Consider the following 18,284-nt stretch of genomic DNA (forward strand, 5'->3'; position numbering starts at 1 on the left):
TTACCATTTGTCTCTCATATTATTGATCTGATTTTTTCAGACTTGGTGACTACATATTCTCTTCACATTAAATTGAATAAATGTAATTCAGTGTCACCCAGAATCCCGGCTTGAATCCTGTAGTTATATGCTGAAATTTGATCTTGCATATTTCCTTTATGTTCTTAGCCTTTCTAAATGGCTCCTAGAAAACTGGCTATATATTAAGGCCGAGTTAAGCTATTCACCTCAGGTGTAAGTAGCTAGGTTATATCCCTTCTTGGTCTAGAGACCCTTCAGAAGCTTTTCAAAGATTTGTGTGAGGATTCTAGCTTTTTTTTTTTTAATTTCATTTCAGTGGGGCTCTTGCAGGGACAGGGATCCACCTGCCAGACCCAGTTGTAGAAACCCAACAAAAGATCTGATCCCGCCTTCCTCAGAGCTTGTCTTCATCGGAATGTTACACCGGTACAAGCCAAGATGTGAGTTTAAACTGATCTAGTTATACCGGTATAAGTCCTCATGTGGACACTCTAATTCCAAGATATGAGGGCCAATTTTCAGTTTATCTTATGTCATATTGGAAGGGGGTTAAGCAAATTTGAAAATAGCCATACTTATTCCGGAATAAGAGTGTCCACAAGGGGGGTTTATACTGGTATAATATATCGGTTTAACTATATACCAGTATAATTATAGTTAACTATAATTATACTGGTATAACTGGTAATGCTTTCATTTGTAGACAAGCCCTTACTAAGGCAAACACTCACTGGAGAAAAAAGGGCAGGATTAAGTCCTAATCTTTGAAGCTTTCTTTTAGAAAGAACTCGTAGTGGCACTGTTTCAAGGACTGACTGCTGGCCACATCCAATAACTAACAAGACAAGCTTCTCTGACTAGTTAGCATTGATTATTAATCAGTTAATATTAAAAACTGAGCATACAAGAAACATACACAAATAACCGTGTGAAACAAAGGTGTGTGTGCACACGCACATGCATCAGTGCACATATTGCCATATTGGATCAGACCAGACCGGTGCTCCATCTACTGCAGTATCCTGTCCACAACGGTGGTCAGCACCAGATGTTTGCAAGGAAGCTATAAAAATCCTCCGAAGGACAATTGCTGAATTATCTGCCCATAGGGGAAATTTCTTCCTAATCCAAGGCAGTTAGTGGTTTGCTTGTGCTGTGAAACTTGGGAGTTTATATTCTTTATAAGGTCAAAGGGTTGACTATACCTAACAAATAAAAGCATTTGAAAAACCATGAATGAAACCTCAACATTGATGTTCTAAGTAGATACCATAATATGGTAAAAAGTGCCACAGAATGTCAATCAACATTTTATACCTGTCTAATGTTTGGCTGGTTTGTGGAGGGATTTTTTTTTTTTTAGCTTGCTTGTTGTTTTAACCAATTAGTATCTCTGGGCCAAAGGTCCATTGGCTTCAATTGAGTTGTCCCTGTTTACAACACAAAAGAATTTAGTTCTATGTTGCATTGTTGCATACAATTACACTGTTTCTAGCTTCTGTGATGTCCATACAATTTTACAGGTAACTTGATATTTTCTCAGACGCTAGAGTAGTTTAATTAATATTTTAATTTCTGCCCTCCCCAGCTCTGTCACCTTCCTTCTGTTACCTGTTTCTGCCCCTAAAACACTGCCATTAGCAGGCATTCAACACTACTTCATTCCCCTTCTAGTGATAGTATTTTCCTTTTTTACCCCAGCATGCCATCTGGAAAGGGAACAGAAACACAAATGGAGACTTACTGTTGACACGCCCATGCACATAATACTGTATGTGTGTACAGCCACATCTCATTAACTTGACTGAAATAGTAGGCCTCCATTTTCCTCTTTTTATAATACTGTCTTCAACGAATATGAAAGTAATGTTTTAATCTTTTAAAAAAAAAAAAGTCAGTTCAAAGATAGAGCCAAAGAACAAAGAAGTTTAGTCATTGCATCAGTCAGTGCTCCCACCCCCTTTTTGTTTGTTAGTTCATTCACGTGGAAGAGCAGTAAGAGAAATGTGATGGAAACCCAGTGTGAAGGTGCTGTTGAGGTTCAGGCACTGGGACACAACCCTGGGGTGGAAGTTGTTAAAGGAGGAAAGAGCCCAATTATCTCATGGCCCTATTAGTATCATTGCAGTTCTTTTAACATTGGGGCTCTTGGAGGTAATGAATATGACAGCTCCAGGATTACGTGGTATGCCTTTCATACATTTCGAAAGGAAATAATGCTCTGTGCTGTGCAATCTCCTTCATTATGAGAGAAAATCAGTCATACTGTTTCAAGAAAGGATAAAAGGCCTAAGAGTCCCTGTGTTTTGTTTTGTTATCATCTTTTTCTTCTTTTTGGAGAGGCAAACTATGGGAGCCTGGTATTCTGAAGAGAATCATTATGATAAAAAGAACTAGTCAGGCATTGCCATTTGGGTTTACCCTATTTTAGCATGCATCCCCACTAACATAATGCAATGTACTAATGTATTCTTTTGCAGCTGGAGGAAGGGTGGCTGGATGATGAAAGGAATGAATTCTTAGAGGAGTTAAACTTGGAAATGTTGGAAGAACAGCATAATGAAGTAATGCAGTTCACAGCCAATGAGGTGGAGCAGGTAGGAGTGACACTAAATGTATCATTGGAAATTTTGCTAGGGGTATTTTTCTATTAAGAGAGAATGAAATGATAAGTCAAAAAATGAAATCAAAGGCTCTGATAGCACTTTGTCATGAGGATGCTCTGATCTGCAGTTCATTCTCGATAAGGAAACATTTTAGAAATAAATGTTTAGGCTGCATTTGAGAGGGTAACATTTTAGCAGAATGTGAAAGGAGTAAAGCACTGATTCTGCATTTTCTCTCAGCACAATATTACAAGCCCTTTTACATACAGGGTCTTGTGTATTGTCACTTTTTATTTATGAATTATATCAGAGTCACCTGTCAAGGCCATAGCCAGGACAGGGCCCCATTGTGATAAAGACAATATGGACATATTGTACAAGATATGGTACATATATTGCTATGTAAATTACTGCCTTATATAGTGCACTGCTACTATATAGTACTATGTATATTACAAGATGACAGTCTAGAAGTACCTACCTGGGAAACAAATATTTGATTATGGACTCTTCAGTCTAGCAGGCAAAAGTATAACACAATCCAGTGGCTGGAAGTTGAAGCTAGACAAATTCAGACTGGAAATAATTTTTTAACAGTGAGAGTAATTAAACATTGGAAAAATTTACCAAGGATCATGACGGATTTTCCATCACTGGACATCTTGAAATCAATATTGGATGTTTTTCCAAAAGATGTGCCCAAGTTCAAACAGGAATTATTTTGAGAAAGTTCTATGGCCAGTGTTATGCAGGATGTCAGACTAGATGTTTTCAGAACAGACCTATTTTAAGAGTCCCATCTAGTTTGTCATTGAAGTAGAGATAAAACATTTATTTTCCTTTCCCCCCCCCCCCCTGAAAAATTCCTGGGTTTCAAAAAATCCAGTATTTGGATTTTTCCAGTTTCCACCCAGATTTTTACCTGCTCAAAATTGCAATCCCAGCTCCCCTCTTGCAGGCTTCCCACTGGACAGCACAGCATGCCTGCATAGGGAAGGGAAACTGTACTTGATTGATGCTGCGGCTGCACAGTGGAGAAACAAAATGGGCAGGGAACCTGCCAAACCCACCAACTGCTGCAGTTACAGGCCGCAGGGAGAGGGAGGCTGCACCTGGGAGAACAGGCCCCTCCTGATCTGTTTCTCCTCCCAACCTTACCTGCCGATGAGTGCCAAGCACTCCCGTCCCATCCCATCCCGATGCTATTGAAACTCCTTAAACTCTTTATTTTAAAAAACTTGAATTTTTGTAATGGGGATTTGAGATAATGGTTTCATAAATAGTAAACACTTACGTTTCTCTATTTGTTGCTTTTTTCTGTCCTCATGCCCCCCAATATTAACCCTGATATTTACCCAGAAAACGGTGAAGTTAATTGTTTGCACTGATTTTCACAAGTTTTTAATTTTTTTGTAAACTCCCGGGATATTTTTTAAAACTCCAGTCGAGGCTGGGGTATCTCATCTTTAGCCCATCACTGGCAACTCCTCACACCACTGTCAGTCTCGCTTTCATCTTCGTAGGGGGACCGGGTAGCCCACTCTTCTGATTTGGAGAAGCAGGCCCTACTAACCCTGCTCCCTTCCCCTGGATCTCTCTTATCTGATTGCTTCCAACTTAAATAGCACTCTGGGGTTTATGTCCCAAGTGTATCGTGAGTTGTAAAATCAGAGTGGGAACCATGCCTGCATTCCAGCATGATTAGCCATTCTTGCAATATTGAATCTTATCCAATCTGAAACATAGAACCTTTTGAAGTTCACTTATTGCTGGATTGTATGCACTACTAGGTTGGGATTGTCATCATCTGCAGTTCTTTTTGCATAAATGCAGCCTACAGAGCCTTTTGGCCTTTCAAACAGAAGTAATTGGGAAGAAGACTGACACTGTACATTCTAAAAAACCTGAATCTTGAATTTTCAATAGATGATGGGTGGAATTTTCAAAAATGTCTAAGGGATTTAGCAGCCTAAGTCCTATTTTCAAAAGTGACTTAGACACTTAGAACCTGAGTCCCAGTGGTACTGTATGTCAAATATGGCATTAAGTATCTACATTATTTTCATTCTTCACAATGGAGCAAATGTTTGTATTTAAATTTTGCCAAATGTCAGTATTTTCAGTTACTCTTGCTCAGAAAATCTTTTACCTTAATAACCTTTGGATTCAATTTAGCTAGCAGGTGTAGAGAGATTGTTTCTTCATTTGAACTAGTGTATTCAGAGTTGAGAAATGAATTGGAAGTTGAAAAGGGGGACAAGCTTGTCTTCCTTTTCCAATCAAAGAATAAAAGCCAGGTAGGAGAGGATGAGATCTACTAATTCAAAAACTTAGAGGCATGGGGCCTGATTTTCAAAAGTATTTAGCCACCTAATGAAGAAGCCTAGTGGGATTTTCAAAACTGCTTAAGCAGGTTAGACACCTGATTCCTATTGATTTCAACTTCCATTGATTTCCATAGGAGTTAGGTGCCCTTTGAAAATCCCAGTAGGCACCTATCTGCATGTTTAAGCACCTAAAGACATTTGAAAATCTGGTCTTTAGTCCCACTGGATTTAGGCTTCTAAGTGTCTAAGTCACTTGCAAAAATGGAGCATAGGTCCCTAAATCACTTAGCCACTTTAGCCACAATTTTACCAAGTCTTAAAAAGTCTTCCGTCACAGTCATGCATCAAATGAGTAAAGAAAGAAGTATTAAATGAACATCATAGACAAGAAATACATGATGGTGCAGTAAAAACAGTATATTGGCATGCATTTGGAATGGTAACATTGCTTACATCTCAAAGAAGTGTCAACAAAGTCTTAATAGAGCAGTGCAGCCTGCCAGTATGTAATCTGTGTGCATGCCTCACATCTTAGAGTAAAAACAATTTTAGAAGTGCTTCAGTGTGATTTTAAGTGTTATTGGTACTATTTTTCCTGTCCCTTCTTCCTGTAAAGACAGGATTCCTTAGTTGCTATTAGTGTAACTGTAAAGACCTGTGACAGAAAGAAAAAACATACCTTTAAATTTTAGAAATCTCTAAATTTACAGTGAAGCACTTCTCTGTCCATAATAATATTGCAATTTTAAGTTCCAGCACTCTGGGACCTTCCACGAGATCCTGACCATGAAGGGTCATGAAATAGTAGACTTAAATTTGTCCGCTGTCCAGGATTGAATATTTTCTGTCTACCCTTCAAACCAATTCAATTCTGGTGGGAAGATTAGTGTGGGTGGTGGGCAAGAAAGAAGGAAATATTTTTCTGATGCAGATGAACCAGTCGGCCGCCGTCACACGATGATGCTTGTATTTCACCATCACATATATGGTTTTTGAGTGTATGTATATTTGTGTGAAATATACAATGTCAGTATGAAGGATAACTGTTTTTTTTAAGTTTTAACTGCTAGTGAGAAAGAACCACTAAAATTACTACGGATAGAAATGTTGTCTCCTCAGAGACTTTTGACAGCCCTGTCGTAAATAACTGCTTTCTGTTGATCATGGGTTTCATTCTGAATTTAATATCCTCTACCACACTTTTCATTTATTTATTTATCTATTTGTCTATTTCTATTTTTCATTGGGCCACCAGTTGCCACCATTTTCTACTAACAACTGAACAAAAGAGACTAGTTGAGGGGTTCATGATCCTGAAGCAGAAATGATGCAGTGTGTGAGGGTGCATTTAATTTTTTTTCATATCTTCCACTATCTATCAAGGTAGAAGAAAAACAGCAATTATTATGAGAGTGGTCTCTTGCACTCTGTTTCCTCTCATTGATGCACTGTACCTTTTTCTCCCTTTACTATTATTAACCATTATGTTTAATTGTGTAATTACACCTCCTAAAGGAGAAAACACATTTGGCTGGTGCTGGGTGCACTTAGGCATACAGTGAGTATGCTATATAAATTGCACTTTGGATGATAGTGGTATAAGAGAAATAGGGGGAAATGCCTTTAGCACACCCAGTTAGAAAACGAAAAAAGCATGCACCCCTTCAGCGTTGCAGTATCTAATGCTCTTTGCATTAAAGCACACAATAAATAGGTTAGGTACAATGAGTAGGACATGAATTCAAAAACAACTGCAAAAGGCTTAACATTATGTCCATGACAGGCAGGGAGCCTGCCTGCCGCGTGTGGACCCGTGGTAAGTACCTTTAAGTTCGAACTAAGATGCTTTGACTTCAGCTACATTATTCACGTAGCTGAAGTTGCGTATCTTAGTTCGAACTGGGGGCTTAGTGTGGACCAGCCCTTAATGGTGAAAGGCTATGGGTTAGTATTGTGGAAAGTAGATTTTAACTAGGAAACGAAAAGCCTTCCAAAGGATAGGTTAGGGAAAAGTCTGTTCAAGTTACCTGAACAAGTCCTAGAGTTCAGCTATCAGTCTTCCATTGACATAATGCTAAAAGCAGGTGATGGGATGGGTAGAAAGGGCTATGCAAGAATAGGCTAACCACTGTGTTGTCTTCAGCTGTGCCAGGGCAGTTTGCACAGAGATCCCTGATATCCCAGCCCCAGTGTCCTACTGCAAATAGGCCTCCTAGTGCCATGCTACATTGCATTGCTCACAGCTTAGGTGGTCTGCCTCATGTACTTTTTGATGTTATGCAGGCATTGCTGGTTGCTCCTGGTTTGACAACAACTCAGCTCCAATAGTCGTGGCCATAATCCAGAGCCAGAAGCCGCACTCCACCTGGTGCTCATTTTCTTTCAGCACCACACAGTGTTGGCTTTGCTGGGAGGGGGATATTTATTTCCTGACTCTGGGCAATGTTTCAGTGAAACAGGTGTGCTATATTTCATCCACTTGTTTGCTCCCTCCTTGAGGAACGTAGCGTGATCTGGGGAGCCTACAGCATGATGCCCAGGAATGTGTAAAAGCCATAAGCATGTAGGAATTACAGCCAGTCGGGAATTTTCCTCAGCAATGATTTTCTGACAGAAAATGCTGGGTTTTGCTGAAAAATTTTGATTTCCCATCAGGAAAACTGAAATGACAGCTCTCTGGCTGCTCGCTGCGGGAAGGCTTTTATCAATTTCCACCTGCAGGGAGAAAGTGAAATGCAAGATCCTTCCAGATAAGCAGTCAGCAAGTTGAAAGGTAGAAATCCCTTTCTGTGGAAAAAAAATCATGTTTTTGACTTTTCATGCTGAATCAGGCTGAATTTTTTTTTCCAAAATGTGAAATTTTTCATGAAAAGGGATCTCCATCTTCCAGCCAGCTGTAGTAGAAATGAGATTTATTCATCATTTTAATTCATTCTTATAGATTAAATTAGTTGTTTAAGAAGCACAGGACTGAAAAATATATTTTAATTTAATACGGTCTGTATTTTCTACTAATTATGGTTCACTTATTTTCTTAGCCAAAAAAGCATGAGGAGGAGGACGGCACAACGGACACTGCAACCTCGTCATCCAATAACCATGAGAAGGACAGTGGAGTGGGGCCTACAGATGAGAGTCTGCGTAATGACGAGAGCTCAGAGCAGGAGAATGCACCCGATGAGCAGAACAAAACGACACTGCGGAGCACCCGGGAGCTGGGACAGAGCCAGGATACGTTAGGAAGCATTGAACTCCAGTGCAATGAAAGCTTTGTGTCGGGGGAATACATTGAATCTGATTTCATTGGAAACCAAGATGAGGAGTGCGAAAGGTTCCGGCAGCTGCTGGAGCTCAAGTGCAAGATTAGAAACCACGGAGAGTATGATCTGTATTACTCGAGCAGTACAATACAGTGTAACAGAAGGGAGCAAGATGGGGTGGAGCATGAGCTACAGTTACTCAATGAGGAACTGAGAAATATTGAGCTTGAGTGTCAGAATATAATGCAGGCTCACAGGCTTCAAAAGGTGAAGGATCAGTATGGAGACATTTGGGCTTTACATGATGGAGGATTCAGGAATTATAACACCAGCGTAGATGTACAAAGAGGTAAACTGGATGATATCATAGAGCACCCAGAGAAATCTGACAAAGACAGCTCTAGTGCTTACAACACAGCAGAAAGCTGCAGGAGCACTCCACTGACTGTAGAGCAGTCCCCTGATAGCTCGCTCCAGAGAATGATCAGCATCACCAACAGGAAAAACCTGAGAAGCACAATTGTAGCTAATCAGTTGTGTCCTGGACAGAGTGGTAGGGAGGTAACACCATCCAAAACCACTGAGCAAAACAGCACTGTTGAAGAGAAGGAAACGGTTGCAGAAAGTAGCAATTTCACAGACCAGGAGAAGCAAAGCACTGAGCACATTCCTTACCTATCTCCGTATCATAGCTCTTCATACCGGTATGGGAATATACCTGCTCATGCAAAGCATTATCAAAGCTATATGCAGCTGATCCAACAGAAATCCGCAGTGGAGTATGCCCAAAGTCAGCTCAGTCTAGTGAGCATGTGCAAAGATTCACAGAAGTGTACAGAGCCCAAAATGGAATGGAAAGTGAAAATAAGGAGTGACGGAACAAGGTATATCACTAAGAGACCAGTGCGAGACAGAATCCTGAAGGAACGTGCCTTAAAGATTAAAGAGGAGCGCAGTGGGATGACGACAGATGATGATACGATGAGCGAAATGAAGATGGGTCGTTACTGGAGCAAAGAGGAGCGGAAGCAGCATTTGGTGCGAGCCAAAGAGCAGAGGCGGCGGCGAGAGTTCATGATGCGGAGCAGGTTAGAGTGTCTTAAGGAAAGTCCACAGAGCGGCAGCGAGGGCAAAAAAGAAATTAACATTCTTGAACTTAGTCACAAAAAGATGATGAAAAAAAGAAACAAGAAAATCTTGGACAGCTGGATGACAATCCAAGAACTGATGACACATGGTGCTAAGTCTCCAGATGGGACAAGAGTGCACAATGCCTTTTTATCAGTTACTACTGTATGAACACAACTATTTCAAAGAGTATACTACCAGTTTAGGTAGAGTACGATTGCCTCGTTCAAGGTGGCATTTTTATATATTTTGTGACTGTTTATAGTTTGACCTTTTTTGTAAGCAAAATTACTTGATAATTTTTCAGTTGTTTTTCACATAATGGTACCTTCTTTAGCCGGCAATCTTTCTTTACTCTGCAATATATTCATAATATTCATTTCTATAAAAAAAGAAAAAGAAAATAAAAAAATGGAGGAGACAATTAATTTCTTACCCTAATGTATGTATTGTAAGTTAAGATCTGGATTTATTTCTCTAGTTTTCTTTTTTCTACTTTAGTAACAATACAATACCAAAACAAAATGCTTTATACAGTATCCTTACTTACTGGCATAACAAGCAGTTCAATTTTTACACCTTATATTGCATCTGTTAATAAGTCACATGCCACGTATTGTTGTACAGCTAAGAATGACCCTTTTCCAACAACCCATTGTACAGTACATTTAACCTGTAAATTGCAATTGTATTTGTCCAAGTAAAGTGTAAGTGGGCAATTCTCCCATGGTATGTAGTGGCATTGGTCATGTAGCTAGCTAATATGTGATAATTGTGAAGATCAAAGAGGAATAAATTATTGCTTATCTTTATCAAGGGTTCTTTGATTTTAATTGTTTGCTTGATTACAGAATGAATTATTTCCACATACATGATTTTTGAAGGATATATGAAGATTTCAAGGACACAGGGCACAATTCATTATGATATTTCATATAGATTAGACAAGTTTCCTTCTGACTTTATCCCATTATAAATTATGTTAAATGGACCTGATCCTGCATTTCTTATTGATGCAGAAGTCAGAATAGGAGTCTTACCTGAGCTATGATTCCACGTGTTCTTAAATCATAGAATATCAGGGTAGGAAGGGACCTCAGGAGGTCATCTAGTCCAACCCCCTGCTCAAATCAGGACCAATTCCCAACTAAATCATCCCAGCCAGGGCTTTGTCAAGCCTGACCTTAAAAACCTCTAAGGAAGGAGATTCCACCACCTCCCTAGGTAACCCACCCTCCTAGTGAAAAAGTTTTTCCTAATATCCAACCTAAACCTCTCCAACTGCAACTTGAGACCATTGTTCCTTGTTCTGTCATCTGGTACCACTGAGAACAGTCTAGACCGATCCTCTTTGGAACCCCCTTTCAGGTAGTTGAAGGCAGCTATCAAATCTCCCCTCATTCTTCTCTTCTGCAGACTAAACAATCCCAGTTCCCTCAGCCTCTCCTCATAAATCATGTGCTCCAGCCCCCTAATCATTTTTGTTGCCCTCCGCTGGACTCTTTCCAATTTTTTCACATCCTTCATGTAGTGTGGGGCCCAAAACTGGACACAGTACTCCAGATGAGGCCTCACCAATGCCGAATAGAGGGGAATGATCATGTCCCTCGATCTGCTGGCAATGCCCCTACTTATACAGCCCAAAATGCTGTTAGCCTTCTTGGCTACAAGGGCACACTGTTGACTCATATCCAGCTTCTCGTCCACTGTAACCACTAGGTCCTTTTCTGCAGAACTGCTGCCTAGCTATTAGGTCCCTAGTCTGTAGCAGTGCATGGGATTATTCCGTCTGAAGTGCAGGACTCTGCACTTGTCCTTGTTGAACCTCATCAGATTTCTTTTGGCCGAATCCTCTAATTTGTCTAGGTCCCTCTGTATCCTATCCCTACCCTCCAGCATATCTACCACTCCTCCCAGTTTAGTGTCATCTGCAAACTTGCTGAGAGTACAGTCCATGCCATCCTCTAGATCATTAATGAAGATATTGAACAAAACCCGCCCCAGGACCGGCCCTTGGGGCACTCCGCTTGATACCGGCTGCCAACTAGACATGGAGCCATTGATCACTACCCGTTGAGCCCGACGATCTAGCCAGCTTTCTATCCACCTTACAGTCCATTCATCCAGCCCATACTTCTTTAACTTGCTTGCAAGAATACTGTGGGAGACCATATCAAAAGCTTTGCTAAAGGCAAGGAATAACACATCCACTGCTTTCCCCTCATCCATAGAGCTAGTTATCTCCTCATAGAAGGCAATTAGGTTAGTCAGGCATGATTTGCCCTTGGTGAATCCATGCTGATTGTTCCTGATCACTTTCCTCTCTTCTAAGTGCTTCAGAATTGATTCCTTGAGGACCTGCTCCATGATTTTTCCAGGGACTGATGTGAGACTGACTGGCCTGTCGTTCCCTGGATCCTTCTCCTTTCCTTTTTTAAAGATGGGCACTACATTAGCCTTTTTCCTGTCATCCGGGACCTCCGATCACCATGAGTTTTCAAAGATAATGGCCAATGGCTCTGCAATCACATCTGCCAACTCCTTTAGCACCCTCGGATGCAGCGCATCCGGCCCCATGGACTTGTGCTCGTCTAGCTTTTCTAAATAGTCCGGAACCACTTCTTTCTCCACAGAGGGCTGGTCACCTCCTCCCCATACTATGCTGCCCAGGGCAGCAGTCTGGGAGCTGACCTTGTTCGTGAAGACAGAGGCAAAAAATGGAGTAAGCCCATATTTTTGCTGTGTTCCCTGACCTGTTACCAGTACAGGTTGAACCTCTCTGGTCCGGCAACATCCGTGGTCTGACATGATTTTATTTTGTTTTTTATGCTTTATCTACTTATTTCCTTGTGCCAAGACAGTAAAATTGTGGAACATCACTAATACTTTGTTATGAAGAGAGCCAGTAAGCCTTGGCTAGGTGGTGTTGTAAGCATTGTTCCGTTTATTCACCTCGGCGAGATAAAAATAAAAAGAGACCCACATGCTACATATTGACCTCCCGTGGTTCGGCAAATTCTCTGGTTCGGCACCAGTCAGGTTCCGAGGGTGCTGGACTAGAGAGGTTCAACCTTGTATTAATTTTAGTTACTTTTCAAGCACTGTCTATGTTTGGTGCTTTACAAACAAATATGTCATGGCCAGTCCCCAAAAGAGCTTACAAGCTATACTCTACAGAAACCAAACATGAAAGACACAAATAGATCATAGTGCTATCTTGAGCCAGATATGGCATATGAATCTGGCAGAGGTCATTATTTTAAATATTTCACCGAAAAGGGGTGGTATGAAGAAAAACTGAGAATGATTTGCTATTCTATGCTGTCCCTCCAAAGGACCAGCAAACCAAAACTGAGGATATCAGCTGAAAAGGGGGCCTCCCAATGTAACTGCATGTCAATGAGGAAATAAATGAAAGATGTTTATTAAAATAAGGACTTAAAGGTGATGTGTAAAGGGGTGTTTTAAATTGGGCTGTGCCTTTTGTTTATTCTTTATGGTTTATAAAAAGGGCTTTTGAAAGTTGGGCATTTTTTAAATTTGATTTCTCCTGCTTGCTTTTTTACTTTAGAAATATCAGGCATTTCTACTCCCTGATTTTGCTGAGGGCCCCCTAAAGGATACTGAGATGTATATTTTGAGTCACACACCTTAATTGAAGGAGTAACATTCCTGAATCTTTAACAAAATGTCTTTTATTCAAAATGTTAATGACTCACAGAAGTTATTAACAAAAAACAAACACAAAACAGTTTCAAACAGTCTGACTAAAAATCCTTTGTCTTTCAGTTGCTCAACTTTCACTTTTTTAGCTCATATGTCATAATTTCACTAGTTCTCCATGGGCATGTCTACACTAAAAACGTAAGTCGATCTATATTAGTTTGACTACAGCCACCGCAGTAATTACTGCAACGGTTCATGTCCACACTACTCTGCTTGGGTCGGTGGTGTGCATCCTCACCAGCAGCTCTTCCACTGACCTAAGAGGGGCAGTGTGGGGAGCTGAGAGCCCAGTCCCTACTCCCTGCCAGCTGTCCCTGCTCCCCACTGGGAGCCCGGCTCCCCCACTCCACTCTTGGCTCCCTGCTCCACACTGGGAGCATGACAGGCTTCCAGCTCCGCACTCCCCACTGGGAGCACAGTTGTCTCCTGGGCTCCCAGTCGGTTCCTGGGCTCCCAGTCGGCTGCTCCCCTTTCCCCATTCTCAGTTCCCTGCCTCCAGCCAGGAACGTTGACTGCCCATCGTCAGCTCTCACCTCGCTGCTCCCCACTGGGACCGGGGCAGCTGCCTGGAATCTCATCTCCCTGTCAGGAGCAAGGAAGCCATCTGGGCTCCCAACGGGGAGCCTGGAGCCTCAGTGCAGCCTGGCTCTGAGCAGGGAGGACTTTCTGGAGCCGTGAAATTGACAAGAATGATAGCCAACAGCCGATGTAAGTAATATAGTAACTGTGTCGCCCTAACTACACCAACCTAAGACCTACCCTCTGATGGAGATGGAGTTATTATGTTGACATAGTAGGGCACTTACATCTGTGGGAGCAAGGCTGTAGTGCAGACACTGACATAGTTAGATTGACATAAGCTGCCTTACATCAACCTAACTGTATAGTGTAGACCAAGGCTAACTCATCATAGGGCTTGTCTACACTACCGCACAGAGTCGATCTAAGACACGCAACTTCAGCTACGTGAATAGCGTAGCTGAAATCAACGTACTTAGATCTACTTACCGTGGTGTCTTCACTGCGGTAAGTCAACAGCTGATGCTCTCCCATGAACTCCGCTTGCACGTCTCGTTCTGGTGGAGTACCGGAGTCGACGGGAGAGCGCTCAGCAATCGATTTATCACATCTATGCTAGACGCGATAAATCGACCCCAGCTGGATTGATCACTGCCCGCTGATCCGGCAGGTAGTATAGACAAGCCCATAGAGTCTTTCAGGCTAGACAGGACCTGAATTACTAACATAAAGAAAAAGCAGACAAAATTTTAAAAATAACCCTTTCAGATCTTCCTTATGCATCAAAAAGAAGAAAAATAAAGCCTCGTCTTAGTTTCTTTTCCCCCTTGCAGATCACCTTTAAAATATATAGAAACTATGTTGATTCTTCTACCATACTTGGTGGACCTACAGTCAATGGGAAAAATTTTCCAAAGCACCTCAATGGTTTAGCAGATTCAAATCCTGTTTTAAAGAACTCCTAAGTCACTTGGAGGTGGCCCAAATGATACTTACATTCCTAAGTAATTTTAAGTGTGTTTGAAAATTGGATTTAGACACCTAAATCACTTGCAATCAGACTTTACAAGGGACATAAAGATACAGATAGGCTCTTTTGAAAATTCCATTAGGCACTCATCTACATTTTTAGGTGGCAAAATACCTCTAAAAGTCTGGCCTTTAGGCACTTTTTAAAATTTTACCCATTGTTAAATTTATTCCAGGAATCAGAAAAATCAGTAATTGCCATAGCAATCTCTGTATCAGACTAGGGAAAACTTGATTCTGGAATAGAAGACATTGAATAACATACATACATTCACATGTATTTGAGAAATGTGTCCACTTTTGTATATTAAGAATAAAGTATCTTTTCAGTTGAAAAACATTTTTCTTGTTGTGTTCCTTTCTAGAAGGAAATTAGTTTTCACTAACAGAAGTGTCTTTTTTTTCTCAAGATCTGAGACAACATGTATTTTGTCTTTTCTCTTTTAATATGTCTTGGTGTTAAAAATTATGACATTTGTTGCTTGGGGGAAAAAACATACATTGGAATAAACAGTGTGAGGAATCTCAGTCTCTGATCTCACTGATGAAGAATTGTTAATGTGGTGGGGGGGGGGGTGGTTAGAACCTTGTTTTTTATAGAGACAGACTGATTTCAATGAATAGTGCAGTGATTACCTGCTATTCTGTTCCTCCTAACCAGAACCAGTAGCCACACTAGACCTCTTCACAGCCCTGTCTCTGGAGTCAAGGACTGAATTTAGTTTACAAGTTGGCCAAATATGATCAAATCATTATACCAAAAAGACAACAATTTAAAAACAGAAAGGAATATCTAGTAAATCTACATAAATATCCTCCATAAGTAGCTGTTTTCAGTTAGATAAGCAAGGACCAGAAAATTCTCACTAGCTCATACTTGACTGTAAAAGAAGCCAATTGTTATCAAGTATTTGTTCTTCCCATTCAGCTCCCCCTCCCGTATACTTTCATTCCTAAATTCTTATTTCACTAGTACTGAAACATATGCTACCAAATACCTTTTATATCTTTTTCTGGAAGCTGGAAAATTATTCAGTGTCTAAAATATCCCCATTCTGCCTCCAACAGATTGATTATGATCTAGGAGAAATAGTGATAAAACCACAGTCCAGCAAAGAAATGCCATTTTTATTCATTAAAGTGACATTTTTAGGGGCTGGCTGCTTTGCCAAGTGGCGTACCTGGGTTGAAATCTTGATTTTTTTGATCTCCAGATCAGGAGGGGGCCAGGAGTCGCGTAGATCCAACCACTGAGCCCTGTTTGGAAGGAATACCTTGTGTCACTCAGCAGTGACATCCCTACCAGTTAAGGAGCACTATTGTCCATGAGTCAGGTGGAAATCTCTGGGCTCATTGGAACCTCCTCAGAAATGCAAATGATTCTTAAGGGGAAAACAGTATTTTTTTTCTTTCCAAAATCTTTTAAATACATCACTGTCAAAATACACTTAACCTTGTCCTTACTCTGTAAAGTTGTCTCTCTCTCTCTCGCTCTCTCACTCACACACACACACACTCTCTCTCTCTCTCTCTCTCTAGATGGAAAGGATCAAAAAGACCATGCAGTCTATTCTTGAGGGCCAGCACAGGATAATTCCCTGCAATCACTTTCCCTGTGAGAGGCTGGCTAATGTGCAAAGGAGAGATGATGTGACAGCTTTGAGACGGCAACTTTCTGCCTTTGGTGAGAGAGCACAACACAATAATAGCATAGTGTAAGGGCAAATTACAGTGACTTCCATGGGAACTGTGGCTCAGAGCAGCAGGCCCTTAGTGAGCACATTGTAGTGAGAAACGTCAGCTACTTTAGGGTATGTCCAGACTACCCGCCGGATCAGTGAGTAGCAATCGATCTATCGGGGATCGATATATCGCATCGCATCTCATCTAGACACGATATATTGATCCCCGAACGCGCTCCCGTCGACTCCGGAACTCCACCAGGGCAAGCGGCGGTAGCGGAGTCGATGGGGGAGCCGCGGCCGTTGATCCCGCGCCGTGAGGACGGGAGGTAAGTTGAAATAAGCTACGTCGACTTCAGCTACGCTATTCCCGTAGCTGAAGTTGCGTATCTTACATCGACTCGCCCGCTCCCCCCCCCCCAGTGTAGACCAGGGAAACAGGACTTGTGACACCAGTTTTCAGTACGACTTAAATGGGAAAAGTGATATTGGCAAGAAGAGATGCAAGTCTAATTCAGAGCATCAATGCCCCACTTCTGCCCATGAACACTATTTTTTGCAGTGGCAGTGGTGATTTCTGCCTTTTGAATTTGCACAAGGCAGAAATTTGTCCTTTTTTTGCAGGAAAATGTTCACATTGACTTAGCAAGAAAAGCATCTTTCACGCTGCTAAACCTCATCTCACATTGCTCAATCTGTATGTTATAGAACAATCCCTTCTGTGTCTTACATGGCGCTTGTGTTAAATATTTCACATCAAAGGTAAGCAGCTACTCTAGGTTTTGTTTTATGTGGGCCCTTTAAGCTGCTAATTATGAAAATGTACCTGCTAAGTACTCTGATAATATACATTTTATGAACTTACTTCTGCTTCAGTTCATTAAACACTCTGGGGGAGGGGAGGAGAAAATTAATGCAACGTGAAGCAGAATCTGATTGGCTAAAGCAAAACGGAGCAGTTGCCTTAAAACCACCTTCTTGTTAATTGGAAAAGGCGAGCCAGGTTCATTAATGTCTGGTAGAAGAGAAAGTGGATTGCTGAGTGATCATAAGTGATCTTATAAAAAGCCTCTCAGCTGAAGTGTTTAGTAAGAGCAAAATCATTTTTTTCATTTTCCTGCCTGGGTGGCTATCACTACACGTTTGAGGCCAAATAATTCCTTCCACTTTTAGGCATCGGGGGGCTAAAATGAGTGGGAAAACCTTTCCAAATGGCCACAGCACTTATCGAACAGAGGGGATTTGTGCCTAAGTAGTATAATTTCCCCCTCCTTCTGACTTCGTGGAAGCCGAGGTCATGTGAGAACTCCATGCACCGAGAGGCTCAGAGAAGTTTGGGAGTAGAGAAGATGTGAGCTGGAGAACATCTCTAGAAGGTAATGTGAATCTGCGCTGCATAAATTAATGCTGTATACTGTGAGCTGGATTTTGCTATGCTAGTCACTGGGAGTAGTACCCAATTCCTCAAGCAGTCGCACTGAAATCAATGGTACCACTCAGTAACAGTGAGGGTGGCTGACTAGGACTGGGCTGGCATTTAAGTTCCCCAGTGCCTGTCCCTGGTTGTTGGGACAATGTCTGCAGTTATTTATTCCCCACATAGGTCAATAGTTTCAAAATCCAACTAACAGCTGATCTACTGGGCTGTACTACGAGTGCCTAGTTCTGCAGCTCAACTTTGAATAATTCTTGCACACCCAGTGGCAATATTCAGCTTTTTACCCTCCGTGGTCTCACCTTGGGCCTGATTTGTCAGAAAATCCACAAGTGGAAAGGGTTTTCCACTAGTCTTTGGCCCTTCCTCAGGTCTTTATGTGGAGGCCATGATCTGGCCTTAGTCAAGTATACAAAAATATCTTAGCACACTATTAACCCCTTCCTGGCCCTATGGACATTACAGTAAATGTGTCAAAGGTTCAAAATCTGAAAACAACAATCTGGACCCTTTCTAAGTTACAGAGATTTGAAAATGTTTATTGATATCAC

General features: G+C 41.3%; 1 protein-coding gene across 5 annotated transcripts in view; it reads left to right on the forward strand.

Annotated features, from left to right (window-relative positions):
• The window catches only part of PDZRN4 (PDZ domain containing ring finger 4), a 369,908-nt gene extending 359,754 nt beyond the window's left edge, over positions 1-10,154 (forward strand). For all 5 annotated transcript variants that reach the window (XM_065557089.1, XM_065557107.1, XM_008162505.4 and 2 more), the window contains 2 exons: positions 2,502-2,618; positions 7,993-10,154. In XM_065557089.1, coding sequence (XP_065413161.1) covers positions 2,502-2,618; positions 7,993-9,513 — 1,638 coding nt within the window. In that variant the 3' untranslated portion in view covers positions 9,514-10,154. The remainder of the gene's footprint in view (positions 1-2,501; positions 2,619-7,992) is intronic.
• The last annotated feature ends 8,130 nt before the right edge of the window (positions 10,155-18,284 follow it).

This window comes from Chrysemys picta, chromosome 1, assembly GCF_011386835.1.
Source record: "Chrysemys picta bellii isolate R12L10 chromosome 1, ASM1138683v2, whole genome shotgun sequence".
NCBI lineage: Eukaryota > Metazoa > Chordata > Testudines > Emydidae > Chrysemys > Chrysemys picta.